The sequence below is a fragment of the Uranotaenia lowii genome, chromosome 2 (genome assembly GCF_029784155.1).
Source record: "Uranotaenia lowii strain MFRU-FL chromosome 2, ASM2978415v1, whole genome shotgun sequence".
NCBI classification, from domain to species: Eukaryota; Metazoa; Arthropoda; class Insecta; order Diptera; family Culicidae; genus Uranotaenia; species Uranotaenia lowii.
The window spans coordinates 413,117,584-413,136,619 of record NC_073692.1 but is presented as its reverse complement, the minus strand read 5'-3'; the positions used below and the strand labels follow the sequence as shown (position 1 = coordinate 413,136,619).

The window sequence follows — 19,036 nt, the reverse complement described above, 5'->3', positions numbered from 1 at the left end:
ATTTTCCTGCCAATCCATGTGTGAGCAAATTTTAATTTTTCCTACTATGGGGCGCTACCACTTCAGACCGACTGGGCTAATAAGCGAGATGCGTTATGCATGACATATTATCAGACTCTTCTTTCGGTTTATCCGTTGTCGGTAGAAATCCACATTTGTATTCAAGATGAAATGACAATCGTTTTTTTCATATCTAAGGACAATCAGAAGATGTTTTTTTACGTTACGCATTGCGATGAATTTCTGTTGGAGAGTCTTTTAGGATCCGTGGCTAATGTTTGTACTATACTTTTAAAAACACAAAAAAATAAACATTTTCAAATAGATTGTTTCTCTTTTTGTTTGAATTTTAAAGTTGATTGATTTCAGCGGTGATTTAAACTAGATAACAAAGTTGAAAAGCGAAGAAAAAATGAAAATTTAAAGTCAGAGAAAACTACCTACAACTTAAGTAAATAAAGTTAAATGAAAGAAAAATTTACTTTGCATCTGATTCCAGTTTCTAAAGATTCCAGTTTTTCTGGGAGTTTCAGGACACAATTAAAACCATCTAATGGAGCATCATGCAACAGCAGGATTGGATGTAACATTTGTATACCAAAACACTCATTAAATTTTTATTTGATTACAATATAATAAAGTTATAATTTAATGATAATAACTTAATGATTACTTAGTTTCTCACATTGGGAGATAGTTTTCTAAAGTTTTTGATTCTCGAAGAGAATTTAAAAAGACGAGCAAAAGATATATGAATTTTAACATTTTCCGATGTCGTAAAAAACTGTACCCATTACAACATATTGGCTTAATGATATCACACTCACGTCCTTTGCCTTCAATATTTGCTAATAAACACTAGCGACACCATGTCCTACATAGACGAGTTTTAATTAGTTAGGAAGCTTGTAGAAAGCTTTTGAAAACGGCCATACATTTATCCAAACTACAAAACGTTAAACATTTACCTGGCATCGCGGATACTTAATCCCTTCAAAACGATATTTACACGTTCTACAAAAAATACTTATTTCAATCAAGGTTCACTTAAAACGAGTCTTGTATGAATTCGAGATGTTTTATTTTGCATTACTTCCATATTCTACAATCTCATCTTTTTCTACTCTTTAAAATTTGTATATGTGTGTGTAAAAAAAATTTGAGCATTTAAAAAAAGAAAAGTGGAAAATATCAATAATCGATCAAAAAATTTTTAAAGAATGTATAAATATGTTCTGAAAACACTCAAACGCAAATTTGTTAACAATTTTGCTTTATTATGACAATCATCTTTTTTCAGAACTTTTTGTTTAATAGAAGTACCATAAGTATTTCTTTTTTTTTTTATTTTAAAATCTTCTTCACTTAATTTTTTCTCTTTAAAACCCCGTTTTTTCGGTACCGTAAACTGGGGTAACATTGATCACTTTTTTTTAAATTCATTTTCGAATATTTTGGAAGGGATTGCTATTATGTAATACTATAAATATTTTAAATGTTTACTGAGGTAAGGAGTATAAAGCATGATCATTGATAGCAGTAAAATCAAACGACATTGGTGGTTATAATTAAATGTTTGTTACAAAACCAGATTTTACGTTTTGAAGTAACTTTGTTCACAATGGTTTTAACGTATCTCAACATCTTCAAAATTATTGTTCTGAAGGCAGTTAGCACAGAAGGCTTAAAACATCAATAACAGTATTTTTTTTTGTTTGGATTCAATTGATTTTTTTTAACATTTTCTTTAGAAAACAAATATACTCATAAGATGGACAATGCTGCTGCATACATATAGGGGCAAAAATCATTAACATTTCTCAATATTTATTGGCCTCAAAAACAAATGAAATTTTACCATCATGCAATTCCCTAGGATCTCTCACTGTTCCTATATTCTTTTTTTTTTTTTATTGAAACTTAGCCATTTGACATAGTCGGAGAATTTCTTTCCGTCTCCAGTCGACGGCATCCACCAACACAGGAATTCCAGGTTAGTCGCACAATTCATGGCACAACAGCTGATCGCCCACTCGTGGGGAAGTTTTAGTTTGCACTTGGGGGTGTATCGTTGATGTGTTTCAAACACTTAGCAATTCAATTGCTTTCTCTACCACTAGATTTCGGATGCACTTATTGAACAGTCGCTTGATTGGACTAATTACTACGTTATTAGCGAAGTGAAAAATCCGTGCACACAAAATTTTCGAGGCCGGAATTTAGCAAAATTTTGCTCAAATTTGACCAGCTAAAAAGTTAGCAATGAAATTAGCAATTTTTTTAAACTAAAATTTTAGCAAAATAGCAAAAAGTGTCCTGACTGAATGTTTACTAATTTTTAGTAAAATAAAATCATTGTTTGCTAAAAATGTAGCAACAAAAAAATCCCCCAATAATTGCTAGAAATTTCGTAAATTTTAAATCTGTTTTTTTCTTCTGGGTTGTGATATTCATTTTAATTAATAAGATTGTTTTTAGATGTTGTTTTAAATTTATTCTTCGCTGTTTTACGTCGCACCATTCTTCATCGTGTCCGAATTGGAGATTCAGGTTTTAGGCGCCGACCGAATAATAAAATAAGATATGGTCAGCATATTCATTGCGATTCATTGACCCGCTTTAAATGTTTGGATTCGATGATGATTCTGAAAAAAAATTAACCTTTGTTTATATGTGTAATTACAAAAATATACATTTTTTTTTGTAGTTTCTAATCAGTTGCATCAATACTTAAAAGTGCTTAAAATTCAAACCTAAAGCAGATTATAATCACATTTTTGATTTAAAATTAAGTTAAGACTTTTCATATAAAGTTTTTGCGTCAGATTTTGAGATTCTAGAAACAGATCTCATTTAGATTGAGACATCAATTTCATTAATCAGATTACAGGTGAAGATTTCAGTTTCAGATGTGAGATTAGAGATCAGGATTACAATGTTTTTTTTTTATGTTTTATTTCAAAATGAAGAAATCGTGTTCAAGATTTATTTTTTGAAATTAGGATTCCCGTGAAAACTCCAGAATTATGTTCATTACACACGATCTAAATTGCACTGTTTTGTTAAAAAAAAAATTGCTAGAGTATGTCACCTTAGCAGAAAAACGCAATTTTGCGAATATCAAATTACTTGATATGAGTTCCACAAAAATGGTGACATAAATGGTTTCATAACAAGTTCCACAAAAATGTTTCGAAAATTAAAACTTAATTTCTTTTTTATGTTAGAAATTATTTTACCTGTGATCGCTGTCCAGTATTAGAACCTTGATTCGATTCTTCATCTTCACTTTCTTCCTCCTGCTCGAAAGATTTTTTTTAATTTGGAGACCAGTTCTCTTTACTGGGTGCTGTTTATTACAGGTTCCCTAATGGCGTTCTGAAAAACGAAATGATTATAGAGAAATTTGAATAAGTTGGTACTGAACTAAAAACTTACGCCATTCTTGATTGTAAGTTGAGGTTTGCCCCAACCGTCATCATCACCAAAGGAGCAGCACTCTAGCTCCTGGCGAGTCGTAAAGTCTTCTTAAATTATTCATCAATATTGCTCGTCTTTCTCGAATTATACTACTTCCTAGTATGCTTGCTGTCGTTTTGAATTTTTAGAGGCCGCTCACCTGTGGTGTGCCATCGGAAGATTTTCTTCTCCGTTAGCTGAAATGAAAAAATATTTTAAGTTAAATATAATTGTTGTTAAGTTGAAATTACACTTACCGAGCGAATTCTGCAGAATATTCTTCTCTATGAATTGATTTGGCTTCCGTGAGCAGCAGCAACGTTACCGGATCAATCGAACACCCCAAATCTCCGAGCGGAGAATTCCGGAACGGTTTAACTATTTTGTATAAAGAGTTGATTGGTCGCACCATTACAGCGATGTTATGAGCTCTTCCTCGGGCGTACATCCCAACATTATCTTTGGCCGGATCACCAAATGTCATCCACACCGGAAGAATGCTCAGTGGTACCCGCACCTGTGTAGGTGGATTTCGGAGCAGCCTGGGATGAATGCCCCGGGAACATAAAACAGAAACACAATACATTAACCGGGTTGCACCGATCAGCAAAGCTGACATTGTTGGTTGGCGGTTCTGCGTGGAACAGGTTGATCAATGAGGGATTTACACTTTCACGTAAACACGAAATCATAACACTTTTTTTCTGCTCGAAATTGCGTCAGACGGTCAGACCGAACGACACTCGGAAAAAACGACTGCGGTTCGAGTCCATGCTAATAGAATTACTCAATTTAGTAGCAAAGGGGTTTTTTTTACCCAAATTGAGCAAAAGTCATGACAATTTGGGAAAGTGCTAACTGAATAGTAAAAAAATATTTTTGCTAACGGAAAGTAACAGCGAAATTTTGCTAAGTGGAGCCCTGAAAGTTTTGTGTGTGTGTAGTATTCAACGTTACAATCTATTCTATCCTAAAATCTAAAAGTTGCTTACTTTCTAATTCTATAAGCGGTTTCATACTCACTCGAAGAAAGCTTTTATGTTGAGAGAGAGTTATGCTTATCCTAGGGTACATATACAAATAGTGGGGTTTCCGAGCAAATTAATGTGAATACAGTGTGAAGTGAACATAAATTGGACACATATAAAAACTAAGAGCGTGGATAGTATTTCCTGACCGGTACAGTACCGATCACTTTGCATTTTTTTTTTTTGAAGTTTTTCTACAAGACACTATCTTTTATTCTGCCATCATCAATTTCTATCTTTTCATTTTCACAAAAATCACACGTACCATTTTTGAATAAAATTTTCAATCACGATTTTGTTTCTCAATTTCAAATAATTTTTTCACACGAATTCAATTATATTTATAATTTATAATTGATGGAACGTAAATTTTTTTTTTTTTTATATCATATTATCATTTTTATTTGCTTTTGACTAAAAATGAAAAACGAATTTTCACAGAACTTTCCCCATGGTTGGTAGGCTCCTCCCAAACAACAAAGAGCCGCGTGAAATCAACAGTGTTTTCAGTTCGGCTTCCGATTGTAATTCACTATTGCTGATCGTGCTCCACTCGTTATCCGAGTTTACACGAGCTGTAAGTGACTCGGACGGCAAGTGTGAGAGCTTCCGCATCTGAGTGGGAGAAAGAGAATTCTAGCCAAGAGCGCCCTAGTGTTTCAGTCATACACCTCAGTGTAAAAGAAGAAAAAAAATATTTAGACTTCTACCGCACAACGTACAAAATTAAAAAAAAAAACAATATCTTCCCCCCTGTTCTGTTGCCAGGTGGTTTTGTAAAAATAATCGCGAAGAAAAGAACAGGATTTTTCAAGACATCAGCAGATTGGTGGAAATAAAATGCAGCTCTTCTTAGATTGCATAAATGAAGGCGAAATAAAGGTGCTGTAGACCCCGTCATTCCGCAACAGAAGTGATTAACTTCTTAGATGACTTGCAGTTTATCGAAAAACACTGAACGGTCGGAATGAATAAACCTACTTGGTTTAAAATCCCTGTGAAAAAAGGAAAAGAAAAACACTGAACTTTATATCGAAATATCATCTGAACCGAAAATTACCATCGGTTTGAGAGTTTTATTACATAAATTCGTTTGACGCTGTCATCATTTAACTACAAATTCAATTATAATTTAATTTTTTTTCAAGTATCACGACAATTCGAAAGCTTTTGAAAAACTAGGGCGGCTCCTCGAAAATCAGGACAAGTCCTAAAAAATCAGGACACCTTTGGTTCGGAGAGCAGCGTCTTGTCTCGTCACGTAGGTACCAAGAAAAAACTGTGTTAGCTCTCAGTTTTCTCCTTAACACAATGCGCAATAGATTTTTCCGGAGAAGGGAATTTTCTTCATCAGCAGATGTGAATGCTCTCGTTCACTCTTATGTGTTGACAATTTCACACTTGATTGCAGTGCAATTTATCTCTCTCCACACAGCTTGGGGCGAACAGACAAAAAAAATTTCACTCTCATTCACAGGACAAGCTGATCTGAGGAGTTTTGCCATCCATAATCACAGGTTAACCCTCATCCGTCCCTGAAATTTCAATCCGTTACAGTTCCTGGAGTGTCAATTTGACACTCCGGATTATATATCACTCTTGTTTTTCAACGGATTTGTTCAAAATTTATAGTTTTGGAAACCTCGAAATGTTTTTCAATATGAAATTGACTTTTAATGAATATAAATTAATTGCGGACATCTTGCGTTAATGTGCTTAAAATCCAGTGCAAATGTGAATTTTAGTGAAAGAAAAAATTACAAATATTAAAAATTTGAAGTTTTTGGCTCTTCTGACTCAAAAGATTGCCGACCTCTGTGTAGGAAATAAGACGAGGATGAATAAATATCGGAATAAAACAGACACAAAATTAATAATATTCATAGGCACCCCTATTTGATAATGATTAAGCAAATTGATCAACCTTCCTATTGACAGGACCCGCCTTTAAACGGAGAGAAATCCTGATAGAGTGGTGATGTTTAGAAAATCTGATGAACGCGTGTTGGAAAGTGTGGAGCGCCGAATATCCATGCCTTTCGAGATGGGAAGATAGTGTGAGCAATTACACAATAATTACACATCACCACCGGCTATCCCCTCGAATGTCAACATCCATCCCTTATCGCCATCTCCTTCTATCGCCATCCACGCAACTCACCCCTCGCCCCAGCAGCAAGCAGAACGACCCGCAACGAACACGTCGAGCCTCAGGACCAGCGCCAGCCGGAACATCGGAATTACATTAAGGTAAGATCTCTGATGTCCCTTCCTGTCCGGAGCGGGCCGCACATTTGGCGATCCTGCCGGATACTATTTAATTTGATTTTCATAGTAGTTCAGTGAACCTAGGGCGATAAATTGAAAATTTTCTAAATTCCTCAGTAGCCATTTTTTTTTAATTTCTGACGTCATAGGCGTACAATACGTTCCTCAAAGATAGAAAGAAGGATAGTCCAGTGCAACCATTCAATATCATTATGGCTTTCGTTATTTTTGCCCTTTTGTACTATTTCAAAAAATGATTAAATTTTTGTGTAAAATAATGCATCAGATCCATAAGACCAAATTTACAAATACAAATTGGAGAGAGATTGGCGTGAAAATATTTTTGGCATTTGAAATAGGTTAATTGAAAAAATCTTTGAAACTCTGAAGTTATGAAAATTCCGCCAAGCGAATGTAAGAGATGGTGGAAAGTATCTGACGCGATGAGGACTTCCGTCAGCAAGGAATGGACGAGATGTGGACTTCCGTCCTGAGAGTTTTCCGTCAGCTGGACGGTTTTGTAGCGAACTGGCGAGATGTGGACTTCCGCCTGGTTAGTTTAGAATTAAGAAATCTGACGAGATGAGAACTTCCGTCAGCTAAAGAAGTTTGAATTGATTTGGCGAGATGTGGACTTCCGCCCGAAATTGATAAGCTTGAGATCTGACGCGATGAGGACTTCCGTCAGCTGGGCGGTTTTGTAGCGAACTGGCGAGATGTGGACTTCCGCCTTGTTAGTTGAGAATTATGAAATCTGACGAGATGTGGACTTCCGTCAGCTAAAGAAGATCGAATTGATTTGGCGAGATGTGGACTTCCGCCCAGTGAGTTGATAAGCTTGATATCTGACGCGATGAGGACTTCCGTCAGTTGGATTAAGTTGAAGAGATTTGGCGAGATGTGGACTTCCGCCTGGTTAGTTGAAATTTACGAAATCTGACGTGATGCGGACTTCCGTCAACTGAAAGATATCGAAGCATTTGGCGAGTTGTGGACTTCCGCCTAGTTAATAGAATTCCGTCGGATGTTCATATCAAAATGTCTGACGCAGATTTTCCGTCAGTGAAACGATTTGCTTCTGGTTGATGAAGTTGAGAGTTTGAAAAATACCTGCGGGAAAAAAATTAAGCGTACCCCACCTTATACATTGTAATATTTTGAAAGTGCCTGACGTCAGTTAAAGCCTGCTGAAGTTATTAAAAGCTGATCCGATAGAAGTAGGCCTTTCGTTCGGTTGATAGGAAATATAATTCTTGATCTAATGACTACGGATAGTAAGACAAAGCATGTACGTAATGGATACCTACTAACATTGTTTGCGACTGTTTGATCCTTTCCATAGGAACTAATACTAACAGTTTTCGTGATTTCGCCAGACGAGTTGATTTTGAAAATAAAGAGTATGTAAAGAAAACACCTATCGCTCGTTGAATAAATTAATTGCTATGGGAAATTTGGTACTGTGTAGAGCCACAGAGAACTAGAGCCGAGTCTAAGAATTGTTGAAACATGTCTTGGTTTGCAATGAATTTGAAGGAAAGCTGTATTTCCGCCTTTGAAACATGCCTACTAAAATTCGTGTTAAGCCACTATTGAGGAAGTTAGTATTTGATTCAAAAATCCATGGTTTTATTAAGTAAGTTATGTTTTGCGAGTCTTGATGTGCTTTTACCTATTAAGCATTGTCTTTTTGCGCCGGATTAAATACTGGATACCAGTACCACCCAGAATTAATCATTTTTTCTTGCTATTTTGATTGCCGCCGAATATTGCGGTTAAAATGTTGGATGAGGCCTGAAGTGATACACGAGGACCACTGTTCTACATTTGTTACAAGATTTCTGAACATTCTTTAACAAAATTCAATGATACATACTACAAGATGAAACATTCACTCCTACTTTCCTGCTTAAGAAATCCACCTTTTAATTAAAATTAACAACGGAAATGACATAGGGACTGTTTAATAAACTCAGTGATAAGTTGAGATATAACGTGACCTTCAATATACTGTCTGCTGAGCACCACAAGCTAATAAACTCGATACTACTGCTGATATGGGAACAAAGCCAGACGGAAAGAAGCATGTAGAATGAATGGTTATCGAAAGTAAGCAAATAGCAAATCGGCTGGAATATTTCCAAGAATTACTGACAGCAATACCAGGAGTTTTATTATGCAATTGCAGGTGTTGTAGTAATCACGTTCGATGATGAAAAGCCTATTGGTGGAGATAATCTTCAAATACAATTAAACCTAAAAACCTCATATGTTCGTCTAAGACTTATTGCCAAATAGTATTCTGAACGGTATTCCAGACCAGCTCGTTTAGTCAGCACAAAAAAATATGTACGCAAATAAGCATCAATAACAAGATGAAAGTGCAAATGCCAGCACTAAAGGCAATGTCTGAATTGGGACTGTTAATCCTATTATTGCTCATTGGAGGGTGTTGATTCGGACAATGTATTGATCAGTGGTTTGTTATTGTCTTTCGGCTGGAACTGACGAAAGTACTTAGCGAAGAGTCAAAGTTTGGCTTGTAATGCAGAAAAGGATCTATGCGTATAAAGTTCTAGCGAGTATGTCAGCGGAGAAGACCGCGCTGAAAGATAGAAACATGAGAGGTAGGAGAGGAGTGTAAACCTAGTTACCTACCAAGCTAAGTTAGTCGAATACAAATACGCACAGTTCGTTCTAGTGCAAGTCTTATGTTGGTTCATACCAAGGTTCGGGAAGTGGTGGTTCGTTGGATGTAGCTGGAGCAGCTTCGTGGTCATCAATTTCATGACTTCCGTTAAATTTTCAATCCTCGACCGCACGCAACCTTCCTATACCAGGCCGCTTGACTGTATCTTTCAGCATTATCAGGTTGTGATGTTGAAGTCGTCGTCCTCGAAAATCACTGATAAAAGGATTGTTTTTCGGAACCATAAGGTAATTTGTTTTGAAATTTACGACGCACGAGCAACTTTCCTGCGCTCCTCTTCTTGTCTGCTGCATGCTCACAATTCTGGAATTCGTCAACGTCAAACCAGATTTTGTGGTGCTAGGTGCAGATTTAGCAAACAAGCACTACTTTCCGATAATTTGCTGGATTTTGTTTAGTTTTCAACGAATCGCGAAGTCAATCTCCGTTGTTTACATTTCGTATATTGACATTGTACACGCTCATAGTTGTTTATGCATAAACGGAAATTTCTTAACCATATATGAACATTATTTAGTGTAAACCGGGCTGAATATGTAGATAACAAACCAAGAGTCACTTTTGAGTAGGACGTATACAAATTATGCAACTCATCTTAAAACAAGTAAATATAACAGCAAATAAAGAAAAATTGAAGGTGTTGATTTTTTTTTCCGTTTTTTATGAGAGTGGAAGGGGGATGTGGAGCGCCGAATATCCATGCCTTTCGAGATGGGAAGATAGTGTGAGCAATTACACAATAATTACACATCACCACCGGCTATCCCCTCGAATGTCAACATCCATCCCTTATCGCCATCTCCTTCTATCGCCATCCACGCAACTCACCCCTCGCCCCAGCAGCAAGCAGAACGACCCGCAACGAACACGTCGAGCCTCAGGACCAGCGCCAGCCGGAACATCGGAATTACATTAAGGTAAGATCTCTGATGTCCCTTCCTGTCCGGAGCGGGCCGCACAGAAAGAAAAACGAGTCAGTTTAAATACGAATTTCACGAAGAGAGGTTCGGTTTGTGGCTCTCATCGTGTGGAACGAATGAAAAAATATTCGGTCGGTTTCGACACTCTGTTCTAGACAAATAATACGGTGCGGGAAAAATGGTCTTGTACAGCAAGAAGTTTTCTCATAACATACCCTTGGCTCATTTTCAACACCTATCATGCTTCTTAATCATATCTATCCTTCTAAAATTTTCATTACTTTCATTTAATATTCTTCCATCCAATCAGAAATTAAAGCTTTATCGAAATGCAAGGAATATTTAAACAAGGTAGGTTTTTATTGTGACGTCACAAAAACGATTGCATCGAAAATTTACACGAGAATGGTAGAAATTTCAAAGGAAACCCGTTTTAGAACGCGAATGAACTCGAAATGAATTTTAATTGTGTCGTAAGGGCTCTATTTTATTATGCCAGGATGTTTTTTGAAGGCTGAATTACTGAATTCAGAGTCATCTTGAAACTAAAACGTGAACAAATGAAATAAAATCAGCTTTAAAATGAATGATCTAGCTATTAGTAATTGAGGTTCAACTGATTGTCATGATTTTTATTCAACCAGTTGACTATGTAGAACAATCAATATCAATAAATGATTGTTAACTGAGTATACTAAAATGCCAGTAAAAGATTGTGGTTTTGTAAAAGAAAATGTTTTTTTATTACTTTATTGTAACTAGAAGCTTAAACTGACCTGGCTTGAACATTTTCACGGTAGGTTTTGAACTTATGCTAAAGTTTTGGAAGTTTAAGTTAGAAAAATGCATTATTTTTTCGAACTTTGTTAGTCTATTTTACACAAAAATTTCTTGAAAATTTAACTTGTTTAGTACCGCTCTTGAAGAACAAGAATCCTCCTCGAATAATATGCCTTCAAAGTGAAATTTTTTTTCGCAGATTCTTCGAATAATCATCGAAAAAGTCAAGTTTCCTGGTAATTTAACAAATTTCTCTTGATTGTGACGTTGCAGTCCTTCTCTAAATATTCCTTGACCGATCATTAAATTAAATAATTTGAAGATTTGAAAATGATTCGGAACATTTTGAAAAGATTATTCGTTTATGAATTTTATGATTTGTTTTTTTTTTAAACTTTTAAGAAAGGTTCTTGGTGGAAGTTGCAATGCATTTTTTAAATTTATAAATATTTTAATTAAAAAGCTGATAAAATTTCATTGCGTTTTGATGTGCTATTTCATTATTTGTGCTGAAAAATAACTGAGTTTGGTAGCTTTGAAATATGTTTTTATTTTATTTATAGAAAAATCTGACCCACATCTTACTCACAAAAAATACATATTTTGAAAATCTGAAAAATACATGTGCTTTAAAAAAGTAAAAAATGATCCAAATTTTAAATTTTAAGGTAGATCTAAATACCCACAGCGAAAACATGTCGGATATTTAAAAAAAATTCTCAGCTGTCAATTTTCTTATAAGGTTCAATAAAAAAAAACTTATAATTGGATGGGGTTTATACCCCCCCCCCCCCCCATGAAGATTTTTTTACAAGTAAAATTTTCAGTTAAAAAAAATTAATTTACCGGAGTTATTGAAAATTTAGTCTTATATCACTCAAGACCTAGTGTTCGAGATGGGAACAATAAAAAACGCTTTTTGAAGCGGATCGTAGTGGTTAACAGCTCAAACTGTAAAGTTCGTTTATTGTTAGTTTAATTATTTTTAATTTGATGGGGAAAAACTTACAATTTAGTTTCTGATTGCTCTTTTGAGAATGGTGCGCGGACACGCTAGTGTTCAGGTTCTACCTGTTCTACAATAATACAAAATTATATAATTCAACGCGTTTATCTTTGAAAGGATAGTAGTTACTTACGATTCTAGTTTAACTAGCAGGCTCGTAGAATCCCTGAACTTTCAATGAGGCGAGAACAACTAATTTTTTATAAACTTCCGATTACTATACTTGAAACGTACCAGTGACTTGCAATATTCGAGGAAGACAAAGATAAATCTACAACTGTCAAATATGTCACGGGCGCTCCCAAGTTCGAAACTGTTTTAGGTGGGGTCTAGATTCGAGCACGAACGAGGGGTCCCAACACTTCCCCGGCCCGTAAAACTTGTCCGGAACTAGCTTCTCGGTCAGATTTACCTGATGATCCTACCTCTATGACCGCGAGTTTGGTTACTGGTCGTCGAATCAGTTTAGAAGAAGTGCGCACCAGCGCCTGGCGCACGTGACCATCCTTGCCTTGGATTACCTCGTCTACCACTCCTCGTACCCAGTTATTCCGGTGTAGATCATCCGTTATGAAGACCAGATCACCTTTCTGCAGCGGTTTGTTCTCTTCCAGCCATTTGGTTCGAATATTGAGCGACGGCAGATACTCCTTCAACCATCTTTTCCACAATTCGTCGGCGATGTATTGAGAACGATGATACAAACTTCGCAGCGAATCGGCCTTATCCGTAGGTGCCATTGGGAGATCAAGTTGTCCAGATGAAGATCCCCGAATAAAACTATTCGGAGTCAGCGCTTCAGCCTCTTGAGAGTCCTGTGGCAAGTACACAAGAGGTCGAGTGTTCACGATTTCCTCAGCTTCAGCGATTACAGTCAAAAGAATTTCATCCGTCATACGGTTTCCAGAAGATAGGGTAGCCATGGCCGCTTTCGTAGAACGCACCATGCGCTCCCATATTCCCCCCATGTGAGGGGCGGACGGCGGATTAAAGCTCCAGCGGGTGCGAGCATTCGTAAAAGTATTTGCACAGGATTGATCGATGCGGCGAATTTGTTGCAGAAGTTCCTTACTAGCAGCTTGGAAGTTCGTGCCGTTGTCGGAGAAAAACGATATTGGAGGACCTCGGCGTAATACGAACCTTCGAATAGCCATGATACAGGAGTCGACGTTCAGGCGATAAGCTACTTCCAAATGGATCGCTCGAACGGAAAGGCACGTGAAAAGGACGATCCAGCGCTTCTCTGATCTCCTCCCAACTGCTACATCAATGGGGCCGAAATAGTCAATGCCCACGTAACTGAACGGTTTGATGAATGGTGTGAGACGTTCGATTGGCAACGGTGCCATCCTTGCAGGTCCTGGACGCGTTCTTTGGACCTTGCACCATTGGCACTGTTTTTGTACTGCTTTGATGCTGGGTCGTAGCTTCGACACGTGGAAACGTTGACGTAATTCGTTGAAAACGGTTTCTTTGTTAGCATGAGCAAACCGTTGATGATAGTAATTCAGTAGATGATTCGTAATAACATGATCTCTGGGAAGTATTATTGGAAAACGTGTGTCGTAGGGAACGAACGAAGCTTCACTGGTTCTGCCGTCGACTCGGAGAACCCCATACTCGTCGAGAAAGGGTGCCAGGCGGTACAAAGAACTGCTTTTTTCGATGCTAGACCATTGCTCCTTCGGTAGACGTTGATTATTCAACAGCGTTGCAATCTCGGTAGAATAATTCTCTCGTTGCGCTATCTTCCACAGCAAATTCTCGGCTTTTTCAAACTCCTCCTGCTTCAATGGGACCTTCACACTTTCGATCTCAACGATGACTAACTTCTTGATGTGCTCAGGTGTTTCGATCGTTTCGATAAGCTCGCCCAGTTTCTTTCGTTGACAGTTGGATGAGAATCGAAATACGCAGCATAATGTTCGCAGCAAAATCGTCCACTTGGATATTCGCCTCACATCGATGATTGGTAGCTCACCAGTTGGGAAGCTATGGTGCAAAAGAAACGTACGTAATTCCTGCGTCGTGTTCGGAGTTAAAACTGGCTGTTCTGGCCATTCACTTTCGTCTCGTTGCAAAAACTTCGGCCCCAGGAACCAAGAGCTATCGGGTGCTAAAAACGATTCGTTGCTCCACTTGGTCAGGATATCCGCAATGTTGAATTTGGTGGGAACCCAGCGCCACTCGTCGACTCTCGTATTCTGAAGAATAGTTCCGATTCGAAACCCCACAAATGGCTTATACCTGCGCTGATCAGACCGGATCCACGATAAAACGGTCCTGGAATCTGTCCAGAACACCCTTCTAGTCACCTTCAAATCATGTTCAGCTTCAATACTGTGGGCCATCTGCGAACCCAGTACAGCAGCAGACAACTCGCATCTTGGAATCGATAGTTGTTTCAGCGGACACACTTTCGTTTTGGACATGATTAGCGAACATTTGTAGCCTTCTCCTACTGCGATGCGAAAGTATGATGCGGCGCCAAACGCTTGTTCCGACGCATCGACAAATGTATGTAGCTCCAAGGTTTCGTAAGAAGATGGTGGGCCACCCTGGAGATAGCAGCGCTGGATACGGGCAGCTTCTACTTCCGGTAACAAAGATGTAAATCTTTGCCACTTAGCAAAGTTGTCGTCGTCGATACACTCGTCCCAATCGCAGCCGGTGCGCCACAGCTCCTGCAGAAGTAGTTTCCCATGCACCGTAAAGGGTGACAGGAAGCCCAGCGGGTCGAACAGACTCATGACCCCGCTAAGAGCGATGCGCTTTGTAGGACGCTTGCCGTCGTAAAAGTAGGGAATCAGGTTTTCTCTCAAGGTAGTCGAAAATGTAAATGTATCTTCTCGCGGCTTCCAAATAATCCCAAGAACGCGTTCTGTCCCGTTGGAGCTTGGCTCACTCAGCGAAACTTCCTCAGAGGGCAACGCCCCCAAAGCTCGTAATACTTCACTGGAGTTCGATATCCAACCGTGCAGCTCAAAACCACCTTGATGATGAATGTACTGCACCTGCTTCGCTCTTGCAATCGCCTCGTCTTCTGTGTTAGCACAATCCAAATAGTCATCGACGTAATGTCGACGGTCGATAGAATCCACTGCTTCCGGGAATTGTTGCGTATACCTGTGCGCGTTCACCCGTTTCACATGCTGCGCCACGGCTGGAGAGCAGGCAGATCCGAAGGTGCAAACGTCCATTATGTAGACCTCGGGCTCGGCGATCGGATCTGAACGAAATAGAAACCGTTGCGCATGTCGATCTGCAGCTTGCACGCGAATTTGGTGGTACATTTCGCGTATGTCGGCTCCAAATGCCACCGTACGCTCGCGAAATCGTTGTAACACCGCCGGAAGAGACGTCAAAAGGTCGGGGCCAGGAAGTAGCATCGAATTCAGGGACACGCCTTGGACCTTTGCAGCGGCGTCCCAAACTAATCTGATTTTCTCCGGTTTTTTCGGATGAATGACGACGTTTAACGGAAGGAACCAGATTCTCCCGGGTGTGGCTGAGGCCAACTCTTGCGGAGTTGCCTTGTGCGCATACTGTTTCACCAAATATGAATCGATTTTTTGGCGGACTGCCAAATCTAGTTGAGGGTTGTTCTTCAAACGTCGTTCCAAAGCATCGCACCTTTTGCGCGCCATTGCGTAGCTATCCGGGAGTTGAATGTCGTCCGATCTCCACAGCAAACCTGATTCATAACGACCGTCAACCCAGACAGTGGTTCGGTCTAAAATTGCTCGTGCTCGTTCCAACTCTTTGGATTCCGGAATGTGCTTCACAAGCAGGCTCGGTTCCTCGGCAAAAAAATATTCTCGCATCTGGTCGTGTAAGTCTTGGTTCGAGTATTCATTGTGACATCCCACGAACATGTCAGATCCCGATCGATTTAGGGGTCCATAGATCGACCATCCCAGATGTGATCGAACTGCAATAGGATCCAGTGGGGCTCCGGTCCGTGATTCCAAGGGCGCAAATAAGAAAATGTTGTTCAGCCCAATCAATATTCTTGGCTCGTCGGCGGCTCGATCAGGTACAGATATTCCTTGCAGGTGTCGATGTTGATTGGAGATTTCAGAAAACTTTACAGCTTGCTTCGGAAGATGCATTTTCTTCACCGTGTGAGCGTCACGTAGCTTGAAACGCTTTCCACTGTCACCCGAAATCGCCAAAGATAAACATTGTGACGAAGCTTCCTGGCGTACGATGTTGGAAGTCCATTGCAGTGTCATTGGATGAAAAACTCCTCGCGCATTCAACTCTCGAACCAAACTCTCTTCTATCAGAGTCATAGAAGCACCTTCATCCAGGTAGGCCAACGTTTTCACCGACTGCGAACCATTAAACAACGTGACGGGAATAATGCGCAAAATAACAGACGGCTTACGCTCCACATGGACATTCAATCGCTCCGCAGGGAGAGCAGGTGTAGAAAAAACTGGAACCGGCGATGGGGTCGAAAATTCTTGCCTACGGTGGACGAGTGGGTGATGATGCAAACGACATGCGCCGATGTTGCATGTAATCTTAAATCGACACCACCCAGTATGCTCGTTGAGACAGCGGTCACAGAGCTTCAGCTGCTCCATCAATCTCAGACGCTCGGTTAAAGTTTTCTTCCGGAATTCCTCGCAGTTCCGGACTCGATGGTTCTCCTTCCTACATACGCGGCAAGTCGACGGCACCGGCGGCGATTGTAGGCTCGATGTTTCGTGCGCATTGTGCGCATGTATGAATCCCTTTTCCTTGATACGGGCTCGATCGATGAATTTGGGATCAGACGGTTTCTGATCGACCACTAAAATAACTTCACTAGCTTCACTGGCTATGTTCGACGTAAACTCAGCAAACGTTTTCAGTGTCACCTTCTGTTCTGCTCGCTTGAACTGCACCCATTCACGTTTGGTAGCGGCTGGTAATTTGTCGACCAATTCCTGGAGTAATTCCGGATTCACTAGATGATCCTGGAGCTGGGCAGCCTCGAGATGATCGCAGAGCTCTTGCACCGCCAGCCCGAAAGGAATGAATGATTCCAGGCGATCCGCTCGAGGAGGAGTACATTTTCGGACCTTTGCAAGGAGATTATGGATCAGCTGTTCCGGACGTCCGAAAAACTTTCGAAGAGTTTCAATTACCTTACTCACTCCTGAAGGCAGCATCAACCGGCTACGAACGGTTTCCAGGGCAGCTCCCTTTAAGCACTCTTGCAGCCTGACCAAATTTTCCTGCTCGTTGAACCCACAAGCTTCTGTTGAGTTGGTGAACGAGCTTATGAATAGCGGCCACTCCTCTGCTCGGCCACTAAAGATGGGTAAAGGGCGTCCAAGAACTGAGCGGGCCAACAATTGTGCTTTGGTAGGTTGATGATAAACTTGTTGTTGAACAGAAGCGGAATCGCTTGCTTCTGGCAAAAATTTCGACGAAAAATTGTTTTCATCGACAGGCAAACGATTGCCTACCGACAGGCGATTATTTTCGAGCACATTATGCGACAAACGCTTGGAGTCTGGCCTACATTTAGGCGTTTGTTGTAGCTGGTCATCGAAGGGAACATTTTTCGTTGGATCTCGATTAAGTGGATCCAGCAGCCAACCACGCACTTTTCCGGCACTATCATCTTCACAATCACCAGCGGCAAACTCTTCTTGGTCTTTCAGCAACAAATCACTCCGGGCTCGATCATATTTATCCCGCAGGGCTCGTTGTTGTTTGCTGAAGTCCAAATCATCTTGCAACCTTCGCTCGAGCAACTTTTTTTCTTGTTCCAGTTGCTTCTCCTGCAGCTCTCGATCCTGCAAAATCCTTTTTTCTTCCAGTATCCGTTGCATCTCCATACGTTTCTCACGGATAATTTTTTCTTCCTTCAGCTGCTTTTCTTGCAACTCCATTTCATCCATCATCGCTTGGAGTTGTTGCTCGTAGCTCGGTTCCGGAAGATTCCGGGAAATGACAGTAGCGGCTTCACTGGTTACGGATTGCGTGGCAGCATCGGAAGAGACACTTTGGCTTTCGGAAGAAGTTGGTTCTGTTGCTGCCTCGACAGGTTTCGTTGGCTTTGAAGGATTGGTGGTTATTCCAACCTTTTTCACGGTGCCAGTCTTTTTCACCTTTTTTCCCGTGCAAACGTCACACTTGAAGGTCCTGTTTGCAATACCGGGGGAAACTCCAACGCACTGGAAATGATACCATGCCTGGCAGGAGTCGCACGCAACCATGTCTTTGGTGTCCGGACGGTCGCACTTCCCGCAACTCGACATCTCAAATTGAGGTTATGTTGTAAATTTTTGAGAAGTGTTCGAGATGGGAACAATAAAAAACGCTTTTTGAAGCGGATCGTAGTGGTTAACAGCTCAAACTGTAAAGTTCGTTTATTGTTAGTTTAATTATTTTTAATTTGATGGGGAAAAACTTACAATTTAGTTTCTGATTGCTCTTTTGAGAATGGTGCGCGGACACGCTAGTGTTCAGGTTCTACCTGTTCTACAATAATACAAAATTATATAATTCAACGCGTTTATCTTTGAAAGGATAGTAGTTACTTACGATTCTAGTTTAACTAGCAGGCTCGTAGAATCCCTGAACTTTCAATGAGGCGAGAACAACTAATTTTTTATAAACTTCCGATTACTATACTTGAAACGTACCAGTGACTTGCAATATTCGAGGAAGACAAAGATAAATCTACAACTGTCAAATATGTCACGGGCGCTCCCAAGTTCGAAACTGTTTTAGGTGGGGTCTAGATTCGAGCACGAACGAGGGGTCCCAACACCTAGGACATTTCATCTTACCACACTATATGACTTTCCCGAATCGAAACTTATTTTAATTTTAATTTCGATTTGCAATCCAATAAACTTTT

The 19,036-nt window shown here is 39.8% G+C and overlaps 1 protein-coding gene and 1 long non-coding RNA gene across 2 annotated transcripts; both read right to left on the bottom strand.

Annotated features, from left to right (window-relative positions):
- Positions 1 to 2,502: 2,502 nt before the first annotated feature.
- Positions 2,503 to 4,230, bottom strand: LOC129750049 (uncharacterized). The gene is made up of 4 exons (XR_008738268.1): positions 3,717 to 4,230; positions 3,439 to 3,656; positions 3,240 to 3,378; positions 2,503 to 2,645 (listed from the first exon to the last, which is right to left on the bottom strand). It is a non-coding gene; the product is annotated as an uncharacterized LOC129750049 (long non-coding RNA).
- An 8,270-nt stretch (positions 4,231 to 12,500) lies between these two features.
- On the bottom strand, positions 12,501 to 18,431 carry LOC129743396 (uncharacterized). Its single transcript, XM_055735392.1, has one exon. The coding sequence runs from the start codon at positions 18,429 to 18,431 to the stop codon at positions 12,501 to 12,503; it is 5,931 nt and encodes a 1,976-aa protein (XP_055591367.1).
- Positions 18,432 to 19,036: the final 605 nt, after the last annotated feature.

Excerpts from the sequence above, each read along its gene's own strand:
- LOC129743396 (XM_055735392.1), bottom strand. The coding sequence starts at position 18,431 with ATGTCGAGTTGCGGGAAGTGCGACCGTCCGGACACCAAAGACATGGTT.